General features: G+C 41.8%; 1 protein-coding gene across 1 annotated transcript in view; it reads left to right on the top strand.

Moving 5' to 3' along the window:
• jcada (junctional cadherin 5 associated a) overlaps window positions 1-25,928 on the top strand; it is a 145,363-nt gene that overhangs the window by 69,843 nt on the left and 49,592 nt on the right. Inside the window, exon 2 of the mRNA XM_061965916.1 lies at window positions 21,936-22,461. Coding sequence (XP_061821900.1) covers window positions 22,088-22,461 — 374 coding nt within the window. The 5' untranslated portion in view covers window positions 21,936-22,087. The remainder of the gene's footprint in view (window positions 1-21,935; window positions 22,462-25,928) is intronic.

Genomic DNA, 25,928 nt, shown 5'->3' with positions numbered 1-25,928 from the left:
AGATCCACTATGGACTGAACTCTCACACTATTATGCTAGATCCACTATGGACTGGACTCTCACACTACTTTGTTAGATCCACTATGGACTGGACTCTCACACTATTATGTTAGATCCACTATGGACTGGACTCTCACACTATTATGTTAGATCCACTATGGACTGGACTCTCACACTATTATGTTAGATCCACTATGGACTGGACTCTCACACTATTATGTTAGATCCACTATGGACTGGACTCTCACACTATTATGTTAGATCCACTATGGACTGGACTCTCACACTATTATGCCAGATCCACTATGGACTGGACTCTCACACTATTATGTTAGATCCACTATGGACTGGACTTTCACACTATTATGCTAGATCCACTATGGACTGGACTCTCACACTATTATGTTAGATCCACTATGGACTGAACTCTCACTATTATATTAGATCCACTATGGACTGGACTCTCACACTATTATGCTAGATCCACTATGGACTGGACTCTCACACTACTTTGTTAGATCCACTATGGACTGGACTCTCACACTATTATGTTACATCCACTATGGACTGGACTTTCACACTATTATGTTAGATCCACTATGGACTGGACTCTCACACTATTATGCTAGATCCACTATGGACTGGACTCTCACTATTATGTTAGATCCACTATGGACTGGACTCTCACACTACTTTGTTAGATCCACTATGGACTGGACTCTCACACTATTATGTTAGATCCACTATGGACTGGACTCTCACACTATTATGTTAGATCCACTATGGACTGGACTCTCACACTATTATGCTAGATCCACTATGGACTGGACTCTCACTATTATGTTAGATCCACTATGGACTGGACTCTCACACTACTTTGTTAGATCCACTATGGACTGGACTCTCACACTATTATGTTAGATCCACTATGGACTGGACTCTCACACTATTATGTTAGATCCACTATGGACTGGACTCTCACTATTATGTTAGATCCACTATGGACTGGACTCACACTATTATGTTAGATCCACTATGGACTGGACTCTCACACTATTATGTTAGATCCACTATGGACTGGACTCTCACTATTATGTTAGATCCACTATGGACTGGACTCTCACACTATTATGTTAGATCCACTATGGACTGGACTCTCACACTATTATGTTAGATCCACTATGGACTGAACTCTCACTATTATGTTAGATCCACTATGGACTGGACTCTCACACTATTATGTTGGATCCACTATGGACTGGACTCTCACACTATTATGTTAGATCCACTATGGACTGGACTCTCACACTATTATGCTAGATCCACTATGGACTGGACTCTCACACTACTTTGTTAGATCCACTATGGACTGGACTCTCACACTATTATGTTAGATCCACTATGGACTGGACTCTCACACTTTTATGTTAGATCCACTATGGACTGGACTCACACTATTATGTTAGATCCACTATGGACTGGACTCTCACACTATTATGTTAGATCCACTATGGACTGGACTCTCACACTATTATGTTAGATCCACTATGGACTGGACTCTCACACTATTATGCTAGATCCACTATGGACTGGACTCTCACACTACTTTGTTAGATCCACTATGGACTGGACTCTCACACTATTATGTTAGATCCACTATGGACTGGACTCACACTATTATGTTAGATCCACTATGGACTGGACTCTCACACTATTATGTTAGATCCACTATGGACTGGACTCACACTATTATGTTAGATCCACTATGGACTGGACTCTCACACTATTATGTTAGATCCACTATGGACTGGACTCTAACACTATTATGGTAGATCCACTATGGACTGGACTCTCACAATATTATGCCAGATCCACTATGGACTGGACTCTCACACTATTATGTTAGATCCACTATGGACTGGACTTTCACACTATTATGCTAGATCCACTATGCACTGGACTCTCACACTATTATGTTAGATCCACTATGGACTGAACTCCCACTATTATGTTAGATCCACTATGGACTGGACTCTCACACTATTATGTTAGATCCACTATGGACTGGACTCTCACACTACTTTGTTAGATCCACTATGGACTGGACTCTCACACTATTATGTTAGATCCACTATGGACTGGACTTTCACACTATTATGCTAGATCCACTATGGACTGGACTCTCACACTACTTTGTTAGATCCACTATGGACTGGACTCTCACACTATTATGTTACATCCACTATGGACTGGACTTTCACACTATTATGTTAGATCCACTATGGACTGGACTCACATTATTATGTTAGATCCACTATGGACTGGACTCTCACACTGTTATGTTAGATCCACTATGGACTGGACTCTCACTATTATGTTAGATCCACTATGGACTGGACTCTCACACTATTATGTTAGATCCACTATGGACTGGACTCTCACACTATTATGTTAGATCCACTATGGACTGGACTCTCACAATATTATGCCAGATCCACTATGGACTGGACTCTCACACTATTATGTTAGATCCACTATGGACTGGACTTTCACACTATTATGCTAGATCCACTATGGACTGGACTCTCACACTACTTTGTTAGATCCACTATGGACTGGACTCTCACACTATTATGTTACATCCACTATGGACTGGACTTTCACACTATTATGTTAGATCCACTATGGACTGGACTCACATTATTATGTTAGATCCACTATGGACTGGACTCTCACACTGTTATGTTAGATCCACTATGGACTGGACTCTCACTATTATGTTAGATCCACTATGGACTGGACTCTCACACTATTATGTTAGATCCACTATGGACTGGACTCTCACACTATTATGTTAGATCCACTATGGACTGGACTCTCACAATATTATGCCAGATCCACTATGGACTGGACTCTCACACTATTATGTTAGATCCACTATGGACTGGACTCTCACACTATTATGTTAGATCCACTATGGACTGGACTCTCACACTATTATGTTAGATCCACTATGGACTGGACTCTCACACTATTATGCTAGATCCACTATGGACTGGACTCTCACACTACTTTGTTAGATCCACTATGGACTGGACTCTCACACTATTATGTTAGATCCACTATGGACTGGACTCACACTATTATGTTAGATCCACTATGGACTGGACTCTCACACTATTATGTTAGATCCACTATGGACTGGACTCACACTATTATGTTAGATCCACTATGGACTGGACTCTCACACTATTATGTTAGATCCACTATGGACTGGACTCTAACACTATTATGTTAGATCCACTATGGACTGGACTCTCACAATATTATGCCAGATCCACTATGGACTGGACTCTCACACTATTATGTTAGATCCACTATGCACTGGACTTTCACACTATTATGCTAGATCCACTATGCACTGGACTCTCACACTATTATGTTAGATCCACTATGGACTGAACTCCCACTATTATGTTAGATCCACTATGGACTGGACTCTCACACTATTATGTTAGATCCACTATGGACTGGACTCTCACACTACTTTGTTAGATCCACTATGGACTGGACTCTCACACTATTATGTTAGATCCACTATGGACTGGACTTTCACACTATTATGCTAGATCCACTATGGACTGGACTCTCACACTACTTTGTTAGATCCACTATGGACTGGACTCTCACACTATTATGTTACATCCACTATGGACTGGACTTTCACACTATTATGTTAGATCCACTATGGACTGGACTCACATTATTATGTTAGATCCACTATGGACTGGACTCTCACACTGTTATGTTAGATCCACTATGGACTGGACTCTCACTATTATGTTAGATCCACTATGGACTGGACTCTCACACTATTATGTTAGATCCACTATGGACTGGACTCTCACACTATTATGTTAGATCCACTATGGACTGGACTCTCACAATATTATGCCAGATCCACTATGGACTGGACTCTCACACTATTATGTTAGATCCACTATGGACTGGACTCTCACTATTATGTTAGATCCACTATGGACTGGACTCACACTATTATGTTAGATCCACTATGGACTGGACTCTCACACTATTATGTTAGATCCACTATGGACTGGACTTTCACACTATTATGTTAGATCCACTATGGACTGGACTCTCACACTACTTTGTTAGATCCACTATGGACTGGACTCTCCCACTGTTATGTTACATCCACTATGGACTGGACTTTCACACTATTATGTTAGATCCACTATGGACTGGACTCTCACACTACTTTGTTAGATCCACTATGGACTGGACTCTCCCACTGTTATGTTACATCCACTATGGACTGGACTCTCACACTACTTTGTTAGATCCACTATGGACTGGACTCTCACACTATTATGTTACATCCACTATGGACTGGACTTTCACACTATTATGTTAGATCCACTATGGACTGGACTCTCACACTACTTTGTTAGATCCACTATGGACTGGACTCTCCCACTGTTATGTTACATCCACTATGGACTGGACTTTCACACTATTATGTTAGATCCACTATGGACTGGACTTTCACACTATTATGTTAGATCCACTATGGACTGGACTCTCACACTATTATGTTAGATTCACTATGGACTGGACTCTCACACTATTATGTTAGATACACTATGGACTGGACTCTCACAATATTATGCCAGATCCACTATGGACTGGACTCTCACACTATTATGTTAGATCCACTATGGACTGGACTTTCACACTATTATGCTAGATCCACTATGGACTGGACTCTCACACTATTATGTTAGATCCACTATGGACTGGACTTTCACACTATTATGCTAGATCCACTATGGACTGGACTCTCACACTATCATGTTAGATCCACTATGGACTGGACTCTCACTATTATGTTAGATCCACTATGGACTGGACTCTCACACTATTATGTTAGATCCACTATGGACTGGACTTTCACACTATTATGTTAGATCCACTATGGACTGGACTCGGTACTGTCTAGAGCTCGGCAGAGAAACCGTGTAATACTCTTCCATATCAGTAGGTGGCAGCAGTTAGCTAATTGCTTTGTAGATGTCGGGAACATGGTTTGTCGTGATCACAATATGCGGGAGGCAGCGTGTAGGTAAAAAGGTATCTAACACTTAAACCAAAAATAAATAAAAGGTGAGTGCCGCTAAGAAAAGGCATTGAAGCTTAGGGATGGCTATGCAAAGTAAACAAAACCAGAATGCTGGACGACAGCAAAAACTTACAGGGTTTGGAGCAGACGGCGTCCACAAAGTACATTCGTACATGACATGACAAGCAACAATGTCCCCACAAAGAAGGATAGCGTCCGCACAACTTAAATTAGTCTTGATTGGGAAAACAAAGCAGGTGCGGGGACTAGCACTCAAGGAAGACATGAAACTGCTACAGGAAAACACCAACAAAATAGGAAAAACCACCAAAATACGAGCACAAGACAAGAACTAAAACACTACACACAGGAAAACAGCAAACAACTCAAAATAAGTCACACCTACTTTGAGACAAGAGCTATAGTGATGCCTGGTTGGTTATGGTTTGAATTCACATCCAACAATTGCGAAAACAACTTTTTACTGTCAATATCTGCTACTGAGTTTCATTTTTTTAATGTTTTCTGCTGGTGGTGTGCCTCGGGATTTTTTCAATGAAAGAAATGTGCTTCGACTCAGAAAAGGTTGAAAAACACTGCCCTACAGTGATAATGCATGTTGATGACACATTCGAGCACCATGCTAATGTTAGCATGCTAACCTAAGAACCGTTAGCATACTTCCAAGATGGCGCCATGTCATGAAATTCATGAGCTGAACAAGTCGGTGTCGGGATCGGTTGAGAAATGTGGGAATTGTGGAACTTGGCCCATTGATTTTAATGGGGATTTCCTGGTAATTTGGGGAATAAATTAGGGGAATTTTTTTGGAACATAGAAAATATCACAATTGCCTTTAAATAGATGAATGAGTTGGTGTTGGATTTTCTTTTTAATAGGTTGAAAAATGTTGATGTATTAACATGTAATTGAAAAAAAGTATTCCGGAATTCCTGGAATTTCAGGAAAAAAAATAATAATTTCTGGGAAATTCTGGAATATTTTGAATTTGCAAAATTAGCAGTTTGAATGTCCAGGATAAGTGGAAAGTGTTGATGGTTAAAATGTTTCAATCGGTTGATAAATGTGGGAATTGTAAGAAAGATTCATTTGAATAGGATTTTATTTTAAATTTGGGAATTTTTCATCCATCCATCCATCCATCCATCCATCTTCTTCCGCTTATCCGAGGTCGGGTCGCGGGGGCAGCAGCCTAAGCAGGGAAGCCCAGACTTCCCTCTCCCCAGCCACTTCGTCCAGCTCCTCCCGGGGGATCCCGAGGCGTTCCCAGGCCAGCCGGGAGAGATAGTCTTCCCAGCGTGTCCTGGGTCTTCCCCGTGGCCTCCTACCGGTCGGACGTGCCCGAAACACCTTCCTAGGGAGGCGTTCGGGTGGCATCCTGACCAGATGCCCGAACCACCTCATCTGGCTCCTCTCCATGTGGAGGAGCAGCGGCTTTACTTTGAGCTCCCCCCGAATGACAGAGCTTCTCACCCTATCTCTAAGGGAGAGCCCCGCCACTCGGCGGAGGAAACTTATTTCGGCCGCTTGTACCCGTGATCTTGTCCTTTCGGTCATGACCCAAAGCTCATGACCATAGGTGAGGATGGGAACGTAGATCGACCGGTAAATCGAGAGCTTTGCCTTCCGGCTCAGCTCCTTCTTCACCACAACGGATCGATACAGCGTCCGCATTACTGAAGACGCCGCACCGATCCGCCTGTCGATCTCACGATCCACTCTTCCCCCACTCGTGAACAAGACTCCGAGGTACTTGAACTCCTCCACTTGGGGCAAGATCTCCTCCCAAACCCGGAGATGGCACTCCACCCTTTTCCGGGAGAGAACCATGGACTCGGACTTGGAGGTGCTGATTCCCATCCCAGTCGCTTCACACTCGGCTGCGAACCGATCCAGTGAGAGCTGAAGATCTTGGCCGGAGGAAGCCATCAGGACCACATCATCTGCAAATAGCAGTGACCTAATCCTGCAGCCACCAAACCGGATCCCCTCAACGCCTTGACTGCGCCTAGAAATTCTGTCCATAAAAGTTATGAACAGAATCGGTGACAAAGGGCAGCCTTGGCGGAGTCCAACCCTCACTGGAAACGTGTCCGACTTACTGCCGGCAATGCGGACCAAGCTCTGGCACTGAGCATACAGGGAAGCGGACTGCCACAATCAGATAGTCCGATACCCCATACTCTCTGAGCACTCCCCACAGGACTTCCCGGGGTACACGGTCGAATGCCTTCTCCAAGTCCACAAAGCACATGTAGACTGGTTGGGCAAACTCCCATGCACCCTCAAGGACCCTGCCGAGAGTATAGAGCTGGTCCACAGTTCCACGACCAGGACGAAAACCACACTGTTCCTCCTGAATCCGAGGTTCGACTATCCGGCGTAGCCTCCTCTCCAGTACACCTGAATAGACCTTACCGGGAAGGCTGAGGAGTGTGATCCCACGATAGTTGAAACACACCCTCCGGTTCCCCTTTTTAAAGAGAGGAACCACCACCCCGGTCTGCCAATCCAGAGGTACCGCCCCCGAATTTTTCAAATATAGAAAATAGCAACAAAAAAAAAAACATTGATGAGATGAATGGGTTGGTGTTAGAATTTTTTAAATCTGTCGAGAAATGTTGATCGACACTTTGTAAATCAAAATTGGTATTTTGGAAAATGAGTAGTTGAAAGATCCACGATGTTGAAATGTGTTGAAGGTAAAATGGTTTGAATTGGTTGAGAAATGTGAGAATTGTGGAATTAAGAAAGATTGCCCATTTATTTTAAATGGAATTTCCTAGAAATTTGGGAATTTTGGGAAAATCGAGAATTTTCAAAATATAGATAATATCACAATTGCCCCGAATGAGATGAATGGGTTGGGTGTTGGAATTTTTGCAATCGGTCGAGAAATGCTGATGCAGTAACACTTTGTAGTTGGAAATTGGTAATCTGGAAATTCGGGAAAACCGTGAATTTTCAGAAAAAATAAAATAGGAACGCTTGATGACACATTTGAGCAGTCTGTTGCTCAGGTGGGGGTGAGGGGGGGTGTATATGGTAGCGTTCCGGAAGAGTTAGTGCTGCAAGGGGTTCTGGGTATTTGTTCTGTTGTGTTTATGTTGTGTTACGGTGCGGATGTTCTCCCGAAATGTGTTTGTCATTCTTGTTTGGTGTGGCGCATATTTGTAACAGTGTTAAAGTTGTTTGTAAGCCCACCCTCAGTGTGACCTGTATGGCTATTGACCAAGTATGGTTGCATTCACTTGTGTGTGTGAAAAGCCGTAGATATTATGTGATTGGGCCGGCACGCAAAGGCAGTGCCTTCAAGGTTTATTGCCACTCTGTGCTTCTCCCTACATCCGTGTACACAGCGGCGTTTTAAAAAGTCATACATTTTACTTTTTGAAACAGATACCGATCATTTTCTAACCGATACCGATCATTTCCGATATTACCTTTTAAAGCATTTATCGGCCGATAATATCAGACGGACGATATTATCGGACATCCCTAGTCAATACTATTGGTGAACATTGCGCAAATACAGGTAAAAGCCAGTAAATTAGAATATTTTGAAAAACTTGATTTATTTCAGTAATTGCATTCAAAAGGTGTAACTTGTACATTATATTTATTCATTGCACACAGACTGATGCATTCAAATGTTTATTTCATTTAATTTTGATGATTTGAAGTGGCAACAAATGAAAATCCAAAATTCCGTGTGTCACAAAATTAGAATATTACTTAAGGCTAATACAAAAAAGGGATTTTTTAGAAATGTTGGCCAACTGAAAAGTATGAAAATGAAAAATATGAGCATGTACAATACTCAATACTTGGTTGGAGCTCCTTTTGCCTCAATTACTGCGTTAATGCGGCGTGGCATGGAGTCGATGAGTTTCTGGCACTGCTCAGGTGTTATGAGAGCCCAGGTTGCTCTGATAGTGGCCTTCAACTCTTCTGCGTTTTTGGGTCTGGCATTCTGCATCTTCCTTTTCACAATACCCCACAGATTTTCTATGGGGCTAAGGTCAGGGGAGTTGGCGGGCCAATTTAGAACAGAAATACCATGGTCCGTAAACCAGGCACGGGTAGATTTTGCGCTGTGTGCAGGCGCCAAGTCCTGTTGGAACTTGAAATCTCCATCTCCATAGAGCAGGTCAGCAGCAGGAAGCATGAAGTGCTCTAAAACTTGCTGGTAGACGGCTGCGTTGACCCTGGATCTCAGGAAACAGAGTGGACCGACACCAGCAGATGACATGGCACCCCAAACCATCACCCAACCATGCAAATTTTGCATTTCCTTTGGAAATCGAGGTCCCAGAGTCTGGAGGAAGACAGGAGAGGCACAGGATCCACGTTGCCTGAAGTCTAGTGTAAAGTTTCCACCATCAGTGATGGTTTGGGGTGCCATGTCATCTGCTGGTGTCGGTCCACTCTGTTTCCTGAGATCCAGGGTCAACGCAGCCGTCTACCAGCAAGTTTTAGAGCAGTTCATGCTTCCTGCTGCTGACCTGCTCTATGGAGATGGAGATTTCAAGTTCCAACAGGACTTGGCGCCTGCACACAGCGCAAAATCTACCCGTGCCTGGTTTACGGACCATGGTATTTCTGTTCTAAATTGGCCCGCCAACTCCCCTGACCTTAGCCCCATAGAAAATCTGTGGGGTATTGTGAAAAGGAAGATGCAGAATGCCAGACCCAAAAACGCAGAAGAGTTGAAGGCCACTATCAGAGCAACCTGGGCTCTCATAACACCTGAGCAGTGCCAGAAACTCATCGACTCCATGCCACGCCGCATTAACGCAGTAATTGAGGCAAAAGGAGCTCCAACCAAGTATTGAGTATTGTACATGCTCATATTTTTCATTTTCATACTTTTCAGTTGGCCAACATTTCTAAAAATCCCTTTTTTGTATTAGCCTTAAGTAATATTCTAATTTTGTGACACACGGAATTTTGGATTTTCATTTGTTGCCACTTCAAATCATCAAAATTAAATGAAATAAACATTTGAATGCATCAGTCTGTGTGCAATGAATAAATATAATGTACAAGTTACACCTTTTGAATGCAATTACTGAAATAAATCAAGTTTTTCAAAATATTCTAATTTACTGGCTTTTACCTGTAATGGCAGGGTTTCCCCTTCTGGAAACTGAACCTTGAAAATAAGGTTGTTTGTTTGTTTTTTTTTACTTGAAAACAAATGAAAGTAATATATTGTAGCCCCCAGAAGAAATCACACAAAGTCCAACGCTATTTTTAACTTGTGTTACCAATCTTTTGATAACAAACGGGACAATCCCAACAGATTTTATCTCCCGTGCAAACTTTCATCTACGCGAGTCAGGTCAGATAGATAAGAAGGCGCAAGGCAATTATATTATTACAAAAATCAATCCCACCAACACGTCTTCCTATGAGGAAGCAGTGCCTGGGGAGTCTGTGGTGGGCTCTCCTATTTCTGGGGCTGAGGTTGCTGAGGTAGTTAAAAAGCTCCTCGGTGGCAAGGCCCCGGGGGTGGATGAGATCCGCTCGGAGTTCCTTAAGGCTCTTGATGCTGTGGGGCTGTCTTGGTTGACAAGACTCTGCAGCATCGCGTGGACATCGGGGGCGGTACCACTGGATTGGCAGACCGGGGTGGTGGTTCCTCTCTTTAAGAAGGGGAACCGGAGGGTGTGTTCTAACTATCGTGGGATCACACTCCTCAGCCTTCCCGGTAAGGTCTATTCAGGTGTACTGGAGAGGAGGCTACGCCGGATAGTCGAACCTCGGATCCAGGAGGAACAGTGTGGTTTTCGTCCTGGTCGTGGAACTGTGGACCAGCTCTATACTCTCGGCAGGGTCCTTGAGGGTGCATGGGAGTTTGCCCAACCAGTCTACATGTGTTTTGTGGACTTGGAGAAGGCATTCGACCGTGTCCCTCGGGAAGTCCTGTGAGGAGTGCTCAGGGAGTATGGGGTATCGGACTGTCTGATTGTGGCAGTCCGCTCCCTGTATGCTCAGTGCCAGAGCTTGGTCCGCATTGCCGGTAGTAAGTCGGACACGTTTCCAGTGAGCGTTGGACTCCGCCAAGGCTGCCCTTTGTCACCGATTATGTTCATAACTTTTTTGGACAGAATTTCTAGGAGCAGTCAAGGCGTTGAGGGGATCTGGTTTGGTGGCTGCAGGATTAGGTCTCTGCTTTTTGCAGATGATGTGGTCCTGATGGCTTCATCTGGCCAGGATCTTCAGCTCTCGCTGGATCGGTTCGCAGCCGAGTGTGAAGCGACTGGGATGAGAATCAGCACCTCCAAGTCCGAGTCCATGGTTCTCGCCCGGAAAAGGGTGGAGTGCCATCTCCGGGTTGGGGAGGAGATCTTGCCCCAAGTGGAGGAGTTCAAGTACCTCGGAGTCTTGTTCACGAGTGAGGGAAGAGTGGATCGTGAGATCGACAGGCGGATCGGTGCGGCGTCTTCAGTAATGCGGACGCTGTATCGATCCGTTTTGGTGAAGAAGGAGTTGAGCCGGAAGGCAAAGCTCCCAATTTACCGGTCGATCTACGTTCCCATCCTCACCTATGGTCATGAGCTTTGGGTTATGACCGAAAGGACAAGATCACGGGTACAAGCGGCTGAAATGATTTTCCTCCGCCGGGTGGCGGGGCTCTCCCTTAGAGATAGGGTGAGAAGCTCTGCCATCCGGGAGGAGCTCAAAGTAAAGCCGCTGCTCCTCCACATCGAGAGGAGCCAGATGAGGTGGTCCGGGCATCTGGTTAGGATGCCACCCGAACGCCTCCCTAGGGAGGTGTTTAGGGCACGTCCGACCGGTAGGAGGCCGCGGGGAAGACCCAGGAGACGTTGGGAAGACTATGTCTCCCGGCTGGCCTGGGAACGCCTCGGGGTCCCACAGGAAGAGCTGGACGAAGTGGCTGGGGAGAGGGAAGTCTCGGCTTCCCTGCTTAGGCTGCTGCCCCCGCGACCTGACCTCGGATAAGCGGAAGAAGATGGATGGACAAAAATCAGGTGCACGCGTGCTGATGAAGACCGAAGGTCGGGAGCACATTAAACCAGTTTTGTCTGTCCGCTTCAGGGTCAGTTTTAAAGTTGTATTATTACTTTTTAAAATGTTACAACAATAGAACATTACACAAGGGTTAAGCGCGCCTTATAGTCCGAAGAATACGGTACTTTTTCACGTAAATCGTCTGACACTGATCGGTGGCTGATTGATCCTCACATCCCTAACCCACTCAGTTTTGGACAAACCTTTTCAATTCCAGGCGTCAGTCCCCCCCCCCCCCCAAAACATTGTTGACCACGCAGACCGTCCCTCACCACCAGCCCTCGTCTTAGTCCGGCCATAAATAAGGAGGTGACACCAAACTGTCAACCTGCAGACCGTCACAGTCCTGCAGTCAGCCGTGCGCGCGCGCGTGCGCCTCCATCGCACAGCCGAAAATGCTCCTAATTGTTTTGCGTTTTCCGTCAACCAACCCGGGGCCTGGACTAGCGTTCACATCGCCGCACAAGTGGCTTCTTTGACTGCATCGTGAGTGGAAATGAAAGTGGCTGATGTGACGAGAACACACGGGGGCGGTGCGAGGGTCGTCTGTGGGGAAATGCCAGCCCTCATGTGGTTCCGTTTATTTTTAGCGCACTAGGCAGTGTATGTTATCCATATAAAGTATTTCATTAATTCCCCCGCAACCCCTTTTCTGAGTGAGCAATGTCAACAAAAAATACATCTGACGACTACAATGCCGGTCCTTTTTCCACACAAGAGGGTATTGTCAGTGGGGGATGATTGTTGCACAGTGTTCCCTTTCAATCCCGGGTTTTATTTGTTATCAAATGACTAATTCTATTGCGTAACCGCGTTTAAACGCAGCCTGTCATGGGGAAGAAGGAGCAGCGGGGGCGGAGACTGCATGGCGGCGGATCACTTTACAAGAGGGAATCCTCACTTTAACTGATGATGTAGATAATCCTCATTTACTGGCGACACCACGAGCAATTGCCTCAGATGAGGGATTACAACATATGGATGGTTTGTATGTAAATGGCAAGGTAAAGTGGATTATCATATTAAAGAACATAGCGCTTGACCCAAGTCTAATTTATTAAAGGCTTTTGGCTTTTTTGCACGGAAGGAGGACTGATTGGTTCTGCTTTTATGCTGCCGGAGAGTTGTGTGTCTAATCCAGGGGTCGGCAACCCGCGGCTCCGGACTTTGATCACTCTGATGCGGCTCAGCTGCATACTTACTGACCCTCCCGATTTTCCCGGGAGACTTCCGTGTTTTGGTGCCTTTCGCAGAAACCTCCCGGGATTAATGTTCTCCCATTTTCACCCTAACAATGATAATAAGGGCACATTTAGAGCCCTCTACAACCTGTACAAATAGAGTGCCAGCCCAGCCTCTTTTTAATGCATTTTCTGCTTGCATACTTGGTCAACAGCCACACAGGTTACACTGACGGTGTCCATATAAAACAACTTTAACACTCTTACTAATAATGCGCCACACTTTGAACCAAAACCAAACAAGAATGACAAACACATTTCGGGAGAACATCTGCACCTTAACACAACATAAACACAACAGAACAAATACCCAGAATCCCATGCAGCCCTGACTCTTCCGGGCTACATTATACACTCCTGCTACCACCAAACCCCGCCCCCACCCCAACCCTGCTCCCTCACACATCACCCCCCCCTACCCCCCTCTGTGCGTCGGTTGAGGTGAGCGGGGTTTGGTAGGGGCGGGGCTGTATAATGTAGCCCGGAAGAGTTAGGGCTGCATGGGATTCTAACATAATAGTGAGAGTCCAGTCCATAGTGAAAGTCCAGTCCATAGTGGATCTAACATAATAGTGAGAGTCCAGTCCATAGTGGATCTAACATAATAGTGAGAGTCCAGTCCATAGTGGATCTAACATAATAGTGAGAGTCCAGTCCATAGTGGATCTAACATAATAGTGTGAGTCCAGTCCATAGTGGATCTAACATAATAGTGAGAGTCCAGTCCATAGTGGATCTAACATAATAGTGAGAGTCCAGTCCATAGTGGATCTAACATAATAGTGAGAGTCCAGTCCATAGTGGATCTAACATAATAGTGTGAGAGTCCAGTCCATAGTGGATCTAACATAATAGTGTGAGAGTCCAGTCCATAGTGGATCTAACATAATAGTGAGAGTCCAGTCCATAGTGGATCTAACATAATAGTGAGAGTCCAGTCCATAGTGGATCTAACATAATAGTGAGAGTCCAGTCCATAGTGGATCTAACATAATAGTGTGAGAGTCCAGTCCATAGTGGATCTAACATAATAGTGTGAGAGTCCAGTCCATAGTGGATCCAACATAATAGTGAGAGACCAGTCCATAGTGGATCTAACATAATAGTGTGAGAGTCCAGTCCATAGTGGATCTAACATAATAGTAAGAGTCCAGTCCATAGTGGATCTAACATAATAGTGAGAGTCCAGTCCATAGTGGATCTAACATAATAGTAAGAGTCCAGTCCATAGTGGATCTAACATAATAGTGAGAGTCCAGTCCATAGTGGATCTAACATAATAGTGTGAGAGTCCAGTCCATAGTGGATCCAACATAATAGTGATAGTTCAGTCCATAGTGGATCCAACATAATAGTGAGAGACCAGTCCATAGTGGATCTAACATAATAGTGTGAGAGTCCAGTCCATAGTGGATCTAACATAATAGTGAGAGTCCAGTCCATAGTGGATCCAACATAATAGTGATAGTTCAGTCCATAGTGGATCCAACATAATAGTGAGAGACCAGTCCATAGTGGATCTAACATAATAGTGTGAGAGTCCAGTCCATAGTGGATCTAACATAATAGTAAGAGTCCAGTCCATAGTGGATCTAATATAATAGTAAGAGTCCAGTCCATAGTGGATCTAACATAATAGTGAGAATCCAGTCCATAGTGGATCCAACATAATAGTAAGAGTCCAGTCCATAGTGGATCTAACATAATAGTGAGAGTCCAGTCCATAGTGGATCCAACATAATAGTGTGAGTCCAGTCCATAGTGGATCTAACATAATAGTGAGAGTCCAGTCCATAGTGGATCTAACATAATAGTGTGAGTCCAGTCCATAGTGGATCTAACATAATAGTGAGAGTCCAGTCCATAGTGGATCGAACATAATAGTGAGAGTACAGTCCATAGTGGATCTAACATAATAGTGTGAGAGTCCAGTCCATAGTGGATCTAACATAATAGTGAGAGTCCAGTCCATAGTGGATCCAACATAATAGTGAGAGTCCAGTCCATAGTGGATCCAACATAATAGTGAGAGTCCAGTCCATAGTGGATCTAACATAATAGTGTGAGAGTCCAGTCCATAGTGGATCTAACATAATAGTGTGAGTCCAGTCCATAGTGGATCGAACATAATAGTGAGAGTCCAGTCCATAGTGGATCTAACATAATAGTGATAGTCCAATCCATTGTGGATCTAACATAATAGTGAGAGTCCAGTCCATAGTGGATCTAACATAATAGTGTGAGAGTCCAGTTCATAGTGGATCTAACATAACAGTGAGAGTCCAGTCCATAGTGGATCTAACATAATAGTGAGAGTCCAGTCCATAGTGGATCTAACATAATAGTGAGAGTCCAGTCCATAGTGGATCCAACATAATAGTGATAGTCCAGTCCATAGTGGATCGAACATAATAGTGAGAGTCCAGTCCATAGTGGATCTAACATAATAGTGTGAGTCCAGTCCATAGTGGATCTAACATAATAGTGAGAGTCCAGTCCATAGTGGATCTAACATAATAGTGAGAATCCAGTCCATAGTGGATCTAACATAATAGTGTGAGAGTCCAGTCCATAGTGGATCTAACATAATAGTAAGAGTCCAGTCCATAGTGGATCTAACATAATAGTGATAGTCCAATCCATTGTGGATCTAACATAATAGTGAGAGTCCAGTCCATAGTGGATCTAACATAATAGTGATAGTCCAATCCATTGTGGATCTAACATAATAGTGAGAGTCCAGTCCATAGTGGATCTAACATAATAGTGTGAGAGTCCAGTTCATAGTGGATCTAACATAACAGTGAGAGTCCAGTCCATAGTGGATCTAACATAATAGTGAGAGTCCAGTCCATAGTGGATCTAACATAATAGTGAGAGTCCAGTCCATAGTGGATCTAACATAATAGTGTGAGAGTCCAGTCCATAGTGGATCCAACATAATAGTGATAGTCCAGTCCATAGTGGATCGAACATAATAGTGAGAGTCCAGTCCATAGTGGATCTAACATAATAGTGAGAATCCAGTCCATAGTGGATCTAACATAATAGTGAGAGTCCAGTCCATAGTGGATCTAACATAATAGTGTGAGAGTCCAGTCCATAGTGGATCTAACATAATAGTAAGAGTCCAGTCCATAGTGGATCTAACATAATAGTGTGAGAGTCCAGTCCATAGTGGATCCAACATAATAGTGATAGTTCAGTCCATAGTGGATCCAACATAATAGTGAGAGACCAGTCCATAGTGGATCTAACATAATAGTGTGAGAGTCCAATCCATAGTGGATCTAACATAATAGTAAGAGTCTAGTCCATAGTGGATCTAATATAATAGTAAGAGTCCAGTCCATAGTGGATCTAACATAATAGTGAGAATCCAGTCCATAGTGGATCCAACATAATAGTAAGAGTCCAGTCCATAGTGGATCTAACATAATAGTGAGAGTCCAGTCCATAGTGGATCTAACATAATAGTGAGAGTCCAGTCCATAGTGGATCTAACATAATAGTGAGAGTCCAGTCCATAGGGGTTCTAACATAATAGTGAGAGTCCAGTCCATAGCGGATCGAACATAATAGTGAGAGTCCAGTCCATAGTGGATCCAACATAATAGTGTGAGAGTCCAGTCCATAGTGGATCTAACATAATAGTGTGAGTCCAGTCCATAGTGGATCTAACATAATAGTGTGAGTCTAGTCCATAGTGGATCTAACATAATAGTGAGAGTCCAGTCCATAGTGGATCTAACATAATAGTGAGAGTCCAGTCCATAGTGGATCTAACATAATAGTGTGAGTCCAGTCCATAGTGGATCTAACATAATAGTGAGAGTCCAGTCCATAGTGGGGCCAGCAGGAAACCATCCCGAGTGGAGACGGGTCAGCAGCGCAGAGATGTCCCCAACCAGTCCACCCCGGGTCCCGACTCTGGACAGCCAGCACTTCATGCTGTGCCCCCCCTCCACAAGTGAGAGGGGGGCAGAGCAGAAAATAAAAGAAACGGCAGATCAACTGGTCTAAAAGGGGGTCTATTTAAAGGCTAGAGTATACAAATGAGTTTTAAGATGGGACTTATATGCTTCTACTGAGGTAGCATCTCTAACTGTTACTGCTAGAACATTCCATAGTACTGGAGCCCCAATAGAAAACGCTCTATAGCCTGCAGACTATTTTTGGGCTCTGGGAATCACTCAAATCAAATCAAATTAATTGATTCAATCGACTAATCGTTGCATCCCTAATCATTTTTGCACTTCCTATCGTTTCTTGTCATCAAGGATCTGCACATCAATAAAAGAAAAAAGGGAAATGATAAGTTAGTTTGTGTCTTAGTCTTGACATTGTTAATACAAAATAAAGTCTCCAGCAAACCCAGCTGGCCTCTCCTTGAGGAGATTAGGCAAATTGGAAAGAGTGAAACTTAACTAAAGTATTAACTGGGTAAGAGCCAAGAGTCAATCCTCCAAAGCTAACAGGTTTAAAGGTTTTAAATAAAAAAAAGATAATCTTATTAAGGATCCAGACTTACAAAGAAAGTGGCATTTCACGGTCTTGAATCCTGTTAATCACCTACTAGTCTGTGCTAATGTTCAGGTACAAGGAGCAGAGAGGGAACAAGGGGGGGTACAGTGAGGGCAGCGGCCCCCCCCGAATCAATGCCGTTTGAATCAGAACGCTGGCTTTTCATCTCGGTGGGATTATCGTGACAGAACAAATACCAAGAAGCCAAACAAATGGGAATGTGCTGCAGATGAATACATTCTGGCAAGGGCTGCGTCCACCATCTGTTTGTCAGACTGAAAACGAGCAATTTGGCCCCGCCGTTCAACAATCATAGTGCGATTGCCTTTTAAACTGTCTGAGGTACATTTGGTTCTGGCACGGGATCTCGTAGTGCTGCTCCTGACTTAATAGGGGACAAGTCACAATTGGCAGTGGCCTCCAGTGGAGAGTTTCAAGTCAGCATCTGTCCTGTTGACGGGGGCAGCAAGTATGACTTCATCAAGGGTATTACATCATCACCAGTTGCATCATGGGTATCAGCACTTCTTCAGCAGGCCTGCGTGGTTATATGTAGCCATTTTGGACAGAAAGTGTCTTTTTTGTGTGTGATTGCTCTCGTGCATCCACACACACATATTACTATTCCACATGTTCTTATCTCACTTAAAGGGGCCACTTGAACATATTACATATTGTTATGAAAGTGTCTGTTACGACATTGTGTATATACTTGCAGTGTGTATATTGTACATATTACATGTTGTTATGAAGGTGTCTGTTACTACATTATATATATACTTGCAGTGTGTATATTGTACATATTACATATTGTTTTGAAGGTGTCTGTTACGACATTATGTATATACGCAGTGTGTATATTGTACATATTACATATTGTTATGAAGGTGTCTGTTACTACATTATATATATACTTGTAGTGTGTATATTGTACATATTACATATTGTTATGAAGGTGTCTGTTACGACATTATGTATATACTTGCAGTGTGTATATTGTACATATTACATATTGTTATGAAGGTGTCTGTTACTACATTATATATATACTTGTAGTGTGTATATTGTACATATTACATATTGTTATGAAGGTGTCTGTTACTACATTATATATATACTTGCAGTGTGTATATTGTACATATTACATATTGTTATGAAAGTGTCTGTTACTACATTATATATATACTTGCAGTGTGTATATTGTACATATTACATATTGTTATGAAAGTGTCTGTTACTACATTATATATATACTTGCAGTGTGTATATTGTACATATTACATATTGTTATGAAGGTGTCTGTGACTACATTATGTATATACTTGCAGTGTGTATATTGTACATATTACATATTGTTATGAAGGTGTCTGTTACTACATTATGTATATAATTGCAGTGTGTATATTGTACATATTACATATTGTTATGAAAGTGTCTGTTACTACATTATATATACACTTGCAGTGTGTATATTGTACATATTACATATTGTTATGAAAGTGTGTGTTACTACATTATATATATACTTGCAGTGTGTATATTGTACATATTACATATTGTTATGAAGGTGTCTGTTACTACATGAAATACAAACCCCAAAACCAGTGAATTTGGCATGTTATGTAAATGGTAAATAAAAACAGAATGCAATAATTGGCAAATCCTTTTCAACTTATATTCAATTGAATAGACTGCAAAGACAAGATATTTAACGTTCGAACTGGTAAACTTTGATATTTTTTGCAAATATTAGCTCATTTGTCATTTGATGCCTGCAACATGTTTCAAAAAAGCTGGCACAAGTGGCAAACAAGACTGAGAAAGTTGAGGAATGCTCATCAAACACTTATTTGGAACATCCCACAGGTGAACGGGCTAATTGGGAACAGGTGGGCGCCATGATTGGGTATAAAAGTAGATTCCATGAAATGCTCAGTCTTTCACAAACAAGGACGGGGCGAGGGTCACCACTTTGTCAACAAACGCGTGAGCAAATTGTTGAACAGTTTAAGAAAAACCTTTCTCAACCAGCTATTGCAAGGAATTTAGGAATTTCACCATCTACGGTCCGTAATATCATCAAAGGGTTCAGAGAATCTGGAGAAATCACTGCACGTAAGCAGCTAAGCCCGTGACCTTCGATCCCTCAGACGGTACTGCATCAACAAGCGACATCAGTGTGTAAAGGATATCACCACATGGGCTCAGGAACACTTCAGAAACCCACTGTCAGTAACTACAGTTGGTCGCTACATCTGTAAGTGCAATTTAAAACTCTCCTATGCAATGCGAAAACCGTTGATCAACAACACCCAGAAACGCCGTCGGCTTTGCTGCGCCCGAGCTCATCTAAGATGGACTGATACAAAGTGGAAAAGTGTTCTGTGGTCTGACGAGTCCACATTTCAAATTGTTTTTGGAAACTGCGGACGTCGTGTCCTCCGGACCAAAGAGGAAAAGAACCATCCGGATTGTTCTAGGCGCAAAGTGTAAAAGGCAGCATGTGTGATGGTATGGGGGTGTATTAGTGCCCAAGACATGGGTAACTTACACATCTGTGAAGGCGCCATTAATGCTGAAAGGTACATACAGGTTTTGGAGCAACATATGTTGCCATCCTAGCATGGACGCCCCTGCTTATTTCAGCAAGACGATGCCAAGCCACGTGTTACAACAGCGTGGCTTCATAGTAAAAGAGTCCTCTCAGACTCAACTGAAAATGCTTTTGAGATGCAAAAAGCGACTCTGCAAGTGAGGATGAGAATGTGAGCAGAGAGAAACACAATCCCTCAGTTGGCTTAGCGATGTAAAACATGAGCTCCTTATTCTCTTTTATTACATGACTGCATGCTAATCGATGCTAACGTGCTATTTAGGCTAGCTGTATGTACACACTTGGACACACACATCTATACTTTTGGTCATTCTATGCCAGGAGTAATCTCACCCTCTGAGAAGCCTCTGTTTTACTAATGTTTTCTAATGTTGTAAAAATGTGTAGAATACATCTAAGAATATCATTTCTGTCAACAAAGATTTGCGTAAGCCTGCGACACATAGTCATTTTAATAGTAGGCTAATATAGCTAAAATAGACACTTACGTCATGTGTTGCCTTCATTACAACACTTATATAAGACTTTTAAAGTCATTTTGATAGTAAGCTAATATAGCTAATATAGACACTTACATCATGTGTTGCCTTCATTATAACACCCATATAAGACTTTTAAAGTCATTTTGATAGTAAGCTAATATAGCTAATATAGACACTTACATAATGTGTTGTCTTCATTATAACACTTATACAAGACTTTTAAAGTCATTTTGATAGTAGGCTAGTATATTACATCATGTGTTGTCTTCATTATAACACTTATATAAGACTTTTAAAGTAATTTTAATAGTAGGCTAATATAGCTAATATAGACACTTACATCATGTGTTGTCTTCATTATAACACTTATATAAGACTTTTAAATTAATTTTGATAGTAGGCTAATTTAGCTAATATAGACACTTACGTCATGTGTTGCCTTCATTATAACACTTATATAAGACTTTTAAAGTCATTTTAATAGTAGGCTATCGTAGCTAAAATAGACACTTACGTCATGTGTTGTCTTCATTATAACACTTATATAAGATTTTTAAAGTCATTTTGATAGTAGGCTAATATAGACACTTACATCATGTGTTGCCTTCATTATAACACTTATATAAGGCTTTTAAAGTCATTTTGATAGTAGGCTAATATAGACACTTACATCATGTGTTGTCTTCATTATAACACTTATATAAGACTTTTAAAGTCATTTTGATAGTAGGCTAATATAGACATTTACATCATGTGTTGTCTTCATTATAACACTTATACGAGACTTTTAAAGTCATTTTGATAGTAGGCTAATATAGACACTTACATCATGTGTTGTCTTCATTATAACACTTATATAAGACTTTTCTCCTCAGAGATGGCCTCAGCTGAGCAGTGATCCTGCCGCTGCGCACTGGGAAGACTGACAGGTGACTGACAGGTGACCGTCCGTCCGTCCTCTCCCCCAAGAAAGGCGGCAAGAAGGAGGGGAGAAAAGGAAAACACACCCGCATCAACCAATGCGAACATGTACAGCGTGGAGGACCTCCTCATCTCTCATGGATACAAGCTGCCCAAGAACACGGCCTCCTCTACCACCCCCACCCCCACCCCTGCCTCTTCATCCTCGTCCTCATCCCGCCAGGCGCCCTCATCCTCGCCGCCGTCGTACAGCAAGCACCACGAGAGCTCGGGGAGCCGGCCCGGTAGCCGCGCGCTGAACGGCTACGAACGAGGGTCGAGGGTGACGTTCAGTAACGACTCTCAAGCCTACGAGGCTGCAACCGCTTGCCCTAACAACAACGGAGAACCCAGGGACAGGAGCCAGTCCAGGCAGGAAGGCGAGGCCCAAGGCCAAGTTGACATCCCGTCTTATGGAGATTCACTGACCTCAGACATTGGGTAAGTAACACTTTGTGCTGATTGGACTGTCATTATTCGGGTCTTGATGGAACAGTCACATTACGTTAAACTAGTTGGAACAATTTGAATCGGATAAAAAATGCGCGAGTTGTGGAACTTTGAAAAATGTCCCATTCATTTTCATTAGGAATTTCCTGGAAATTTCGGGAAAAGAGGCATTTTTTTAGAAAATGCAAAATAATTTGAAAATTCTGAATGAGTTGAAATGGTTGGTGTCGGAATTCTTCAAATCGGTTTAGAGATGTTGAAGTAGTAACATTTTTAATTGAGAAATGGTATTAAGGAATTCCAGGATTTTCGGGAAAAACCGGGAATTTTTCCAGTTCAAAAAACAACTTTGTTTTTTTGTCCTGATTAAGAGGAATGTTTGGACGGTGAAACGGTTGAAGTGGATTGAAAAATGTGGAAAATGGATCATTCATTTTGAATGGGGAAAATGTCCATAAAAACGGAGAATTCTAGGAAATCCGGGAATTCTTTTTACAGTTGTTGAAAGGGAGCACACAATTCCTGAAAAGGCTGACTATTTTGAAGTTGAAACGGTTTGAATCGGATAAACAATGTGCGAGTTGTGGAACTTTGAAAAATGTCCCATTCATTTTCATTAGGAATTTCCTGAAAATCTCGGGAAAAGAGGCATTTTTTTAGAAAATACAAAATAATTTGAAAATTCTGAATGAGTTGAAATGGTTGGTGTTGGAATTCTTCAAATCGGTTGAGAGATGTTGAAGTAGTAACATTTTTAATTGAGAAATGGTATTAAGGAATTCCAGGATTTTCGGGAAAAACAGGAATTTTTCCAGTTCAAAAAACAACTTGTTTTTTTGTCCTGATTAAGAGAAATGTTTTGACGGTGAAACGGTTGAAGTGGGTTGAAAAATGTGGGAATTGTGGAAGTGTGGAAAATAGATCATTCATTTTGAATCGGGAAAATGTCCATAAAAACTGAGAATTCTAGGAAATCCGGGAATTTTTTTTTACAGTTGTTGAAAGGGAGCACACAATTCCTGAACAGGCTGAATATTTTGAAGATGGAACGGTTTCAATCGGATAAAAAATGTGCGAGTTGTGGAACTTTGAAAAATGTCCCATTCCTTTCATTAGAATTTCCTGGAAATCTCGGGAAAAAAAACATTTTTTTTAGAAAATGGAAAACATTTTGAAAATTCTGAATGAGTTGAAATGGTTGGTGTTGGAATTCTTCAACTCAGTCGAGAGATGTTGAAGTAGTAACATTTTTAATTGAGAAATGGTATTAAGGAATTCCAGGATTTTCGGGAAAAACAGGAATTTTTCCAGTTCAAAAAACAACTTGTTTTTTTGTCCTGATTAAGGGAAATGTTTTGACGGTGAAACGGTTGAAGTGGATTGAAAAATGTGGGAATTGTGGAAGTGTGGAAAATGGATCATTCATTTTGAATGGGGAAAATGTCCATAAAAACTGAGAATTCTAGGAAATCCGGGAATTTTTGTTGCAAGTTGTTGAAAAGGAGCACACAATTCCTGAACAGGCTGACTATTTTGAAGTTGAAACGGTTTGAATCGGATAACAAATGTGGGAGTTGTGGAACTTTGAAAAATGCCTCATTCATGTGATTAGGAATTTCCTGGAAAGAGGCATTTTTTTAGAAAATGCAAAATAATTTGAAAATTCTGAATGAGTTGAAATGGTTGGTGTTGGAATTCTTCAAATCGGTCGAGAGATGTTGAAGTAGTAACATTTTTAATTGAGAAATGGTATTAAGGAATTCCAGAATTTTCGGGAAAACCGGGAATTTTTCCAGTTCAAAAAACAACTTGTTTTTTTGTCCTGATTAAGGGAAATGTTTTGACGGTGAAACGGTTGAAGTGGGTTGAAAAATGTGGGAATTGTGGAAGTGTGGAAAATGGATAATTCATTTTGAATGGGGAAAATGTCCCTAAAAACTGAGAATTCTAGGAAATCCGGGAATTTTTTTTACAGTTGTTGAAAGGGAGCACACAATTCCTGAACAGGCTGAATATTTTGAAGTTGGAACGGGTTCAATCGGATAAAAAATGTGCGAGTTGTGGAACTTTGAAAATAATTCAATAGGAATTCCCTGGAAATCACGGGAAAATATGGAATTTTTTAGAAAATGCAAAATAATTTGAATGTTCTGAATGAGTTGAAATGGTTGGTGTTGGAATTCTTCAACTCGGTCGAGAAATGTTGAAGTAGTAACATTTTTAATTGAGAAATGGTATTAAGGAATTCCAGGATTTTGGGGAAAAACAGGAATTTTTCCAGTTCAAAAAACAACTTGTTTTTTTGTCCTGATTAAGAGGAATGTTTGGGCGGTGAAACGGTTGAAGTGGTTGAAAAATGTGGGAATTGTGGAAGTGTGGAAAATGGATAATTCATTTTGAATGGGGAAAATGTCCATAAAAACGGAGAATTCTAGGAAATCCGGGAATTTTTTTTAAAGTTGTTGAAAGGGAGCACACAATTCCTGAACAGGCTGACTATTTTGAAGTTGAAACGGTTTAAATCGGATAACAAATGTGGGAGTTGTGGAACTTTGAAAATTGTCCCATTCATGTGATTAGGAATTTCCTGGAAATCTTGGGAAAAGAGCCATTTTTTTTAGAAAATGCAAAATAATTTGAATGTTCTGAATGAGTTGAAATGGTTGGTGTTGGAATTCTTCAAATCGGTCGAGAGATGTTGAAGTAGTAACATTTTTAATTGAGAAATGGTATTAAGGAATTCCAGGATTTTCGGGAAAAACCGGGAATTTTTCCAGTTCAAAAAACAACTTGTTTTTTTGTCCTGATTAAGGGAAATATTTTGACGGTGAAACGGTTGAAGTGGGTTGAAAAATGTGGGAAGTGTGGAAAATGGATAATTAATTTTGAATGGGGAAAATGTCCATAAAAACGGAGAATTCTAGGAAATCCGGGAATTTTTTTTACAGTTGTTGAAAGGGAGCACACAATTCCTGAACAGGCTGAATATTTTGAAGTTGAAACGGTTTGAATCGGATAACAAATGTGGGAGTTGTGGAACTTTGAAAAATGTCCCATTCATGTGATTAGGAATTTTCTGGAAATCTCGGGAAAAGAGGCATTTTTTTAGAAAATGCAAAATAATTTGAAAATTCTGAATGAGTTGAAATGGTTGGTGTCGGAATTCTTCAAATCGGTCGAGAGATGTTGAAGTAGTAACATTTTTAATTGAGAAATGTTATGAAGGAATTCCAGGATTTTCGGGAAAAACAGGAATTTTTCCAGTTCAAAAAACAACTTGTTTTTTTGTCCTGATTAAGGGAAATGTTTTGACGGTGAAACGGTTGAAGTGGATTGAAAAATGTGGAAAATGGATAATTCATTTTGAATGGGGAAAATGTCCATAAAAACGGAGAATTCTAGGAAATCCGGGAATTTTTTTTACAGTTGTTGAAAGGGAGCACACAATTCCTGAACAG

The sequence above is a fragment of the Nerophis lumbriciformis genome, linkage group LG07 (genome assembly GCF_033978685.3).
Source record: "Nerophis lumbriciformis linkage group LG07, RoL_Nlum_v2.1, whole genome shotgun sequence".
Lineage (NCBI taxonomy): Eukaryota > Metazoa > Chordata > Actinopteri > Syngnathiformes > Syngnathidae > Nerophis > Nerophis lumbriciformis.
This window is presented reverse-complemented; position numbering and strand designations above follow the sequence as displayed.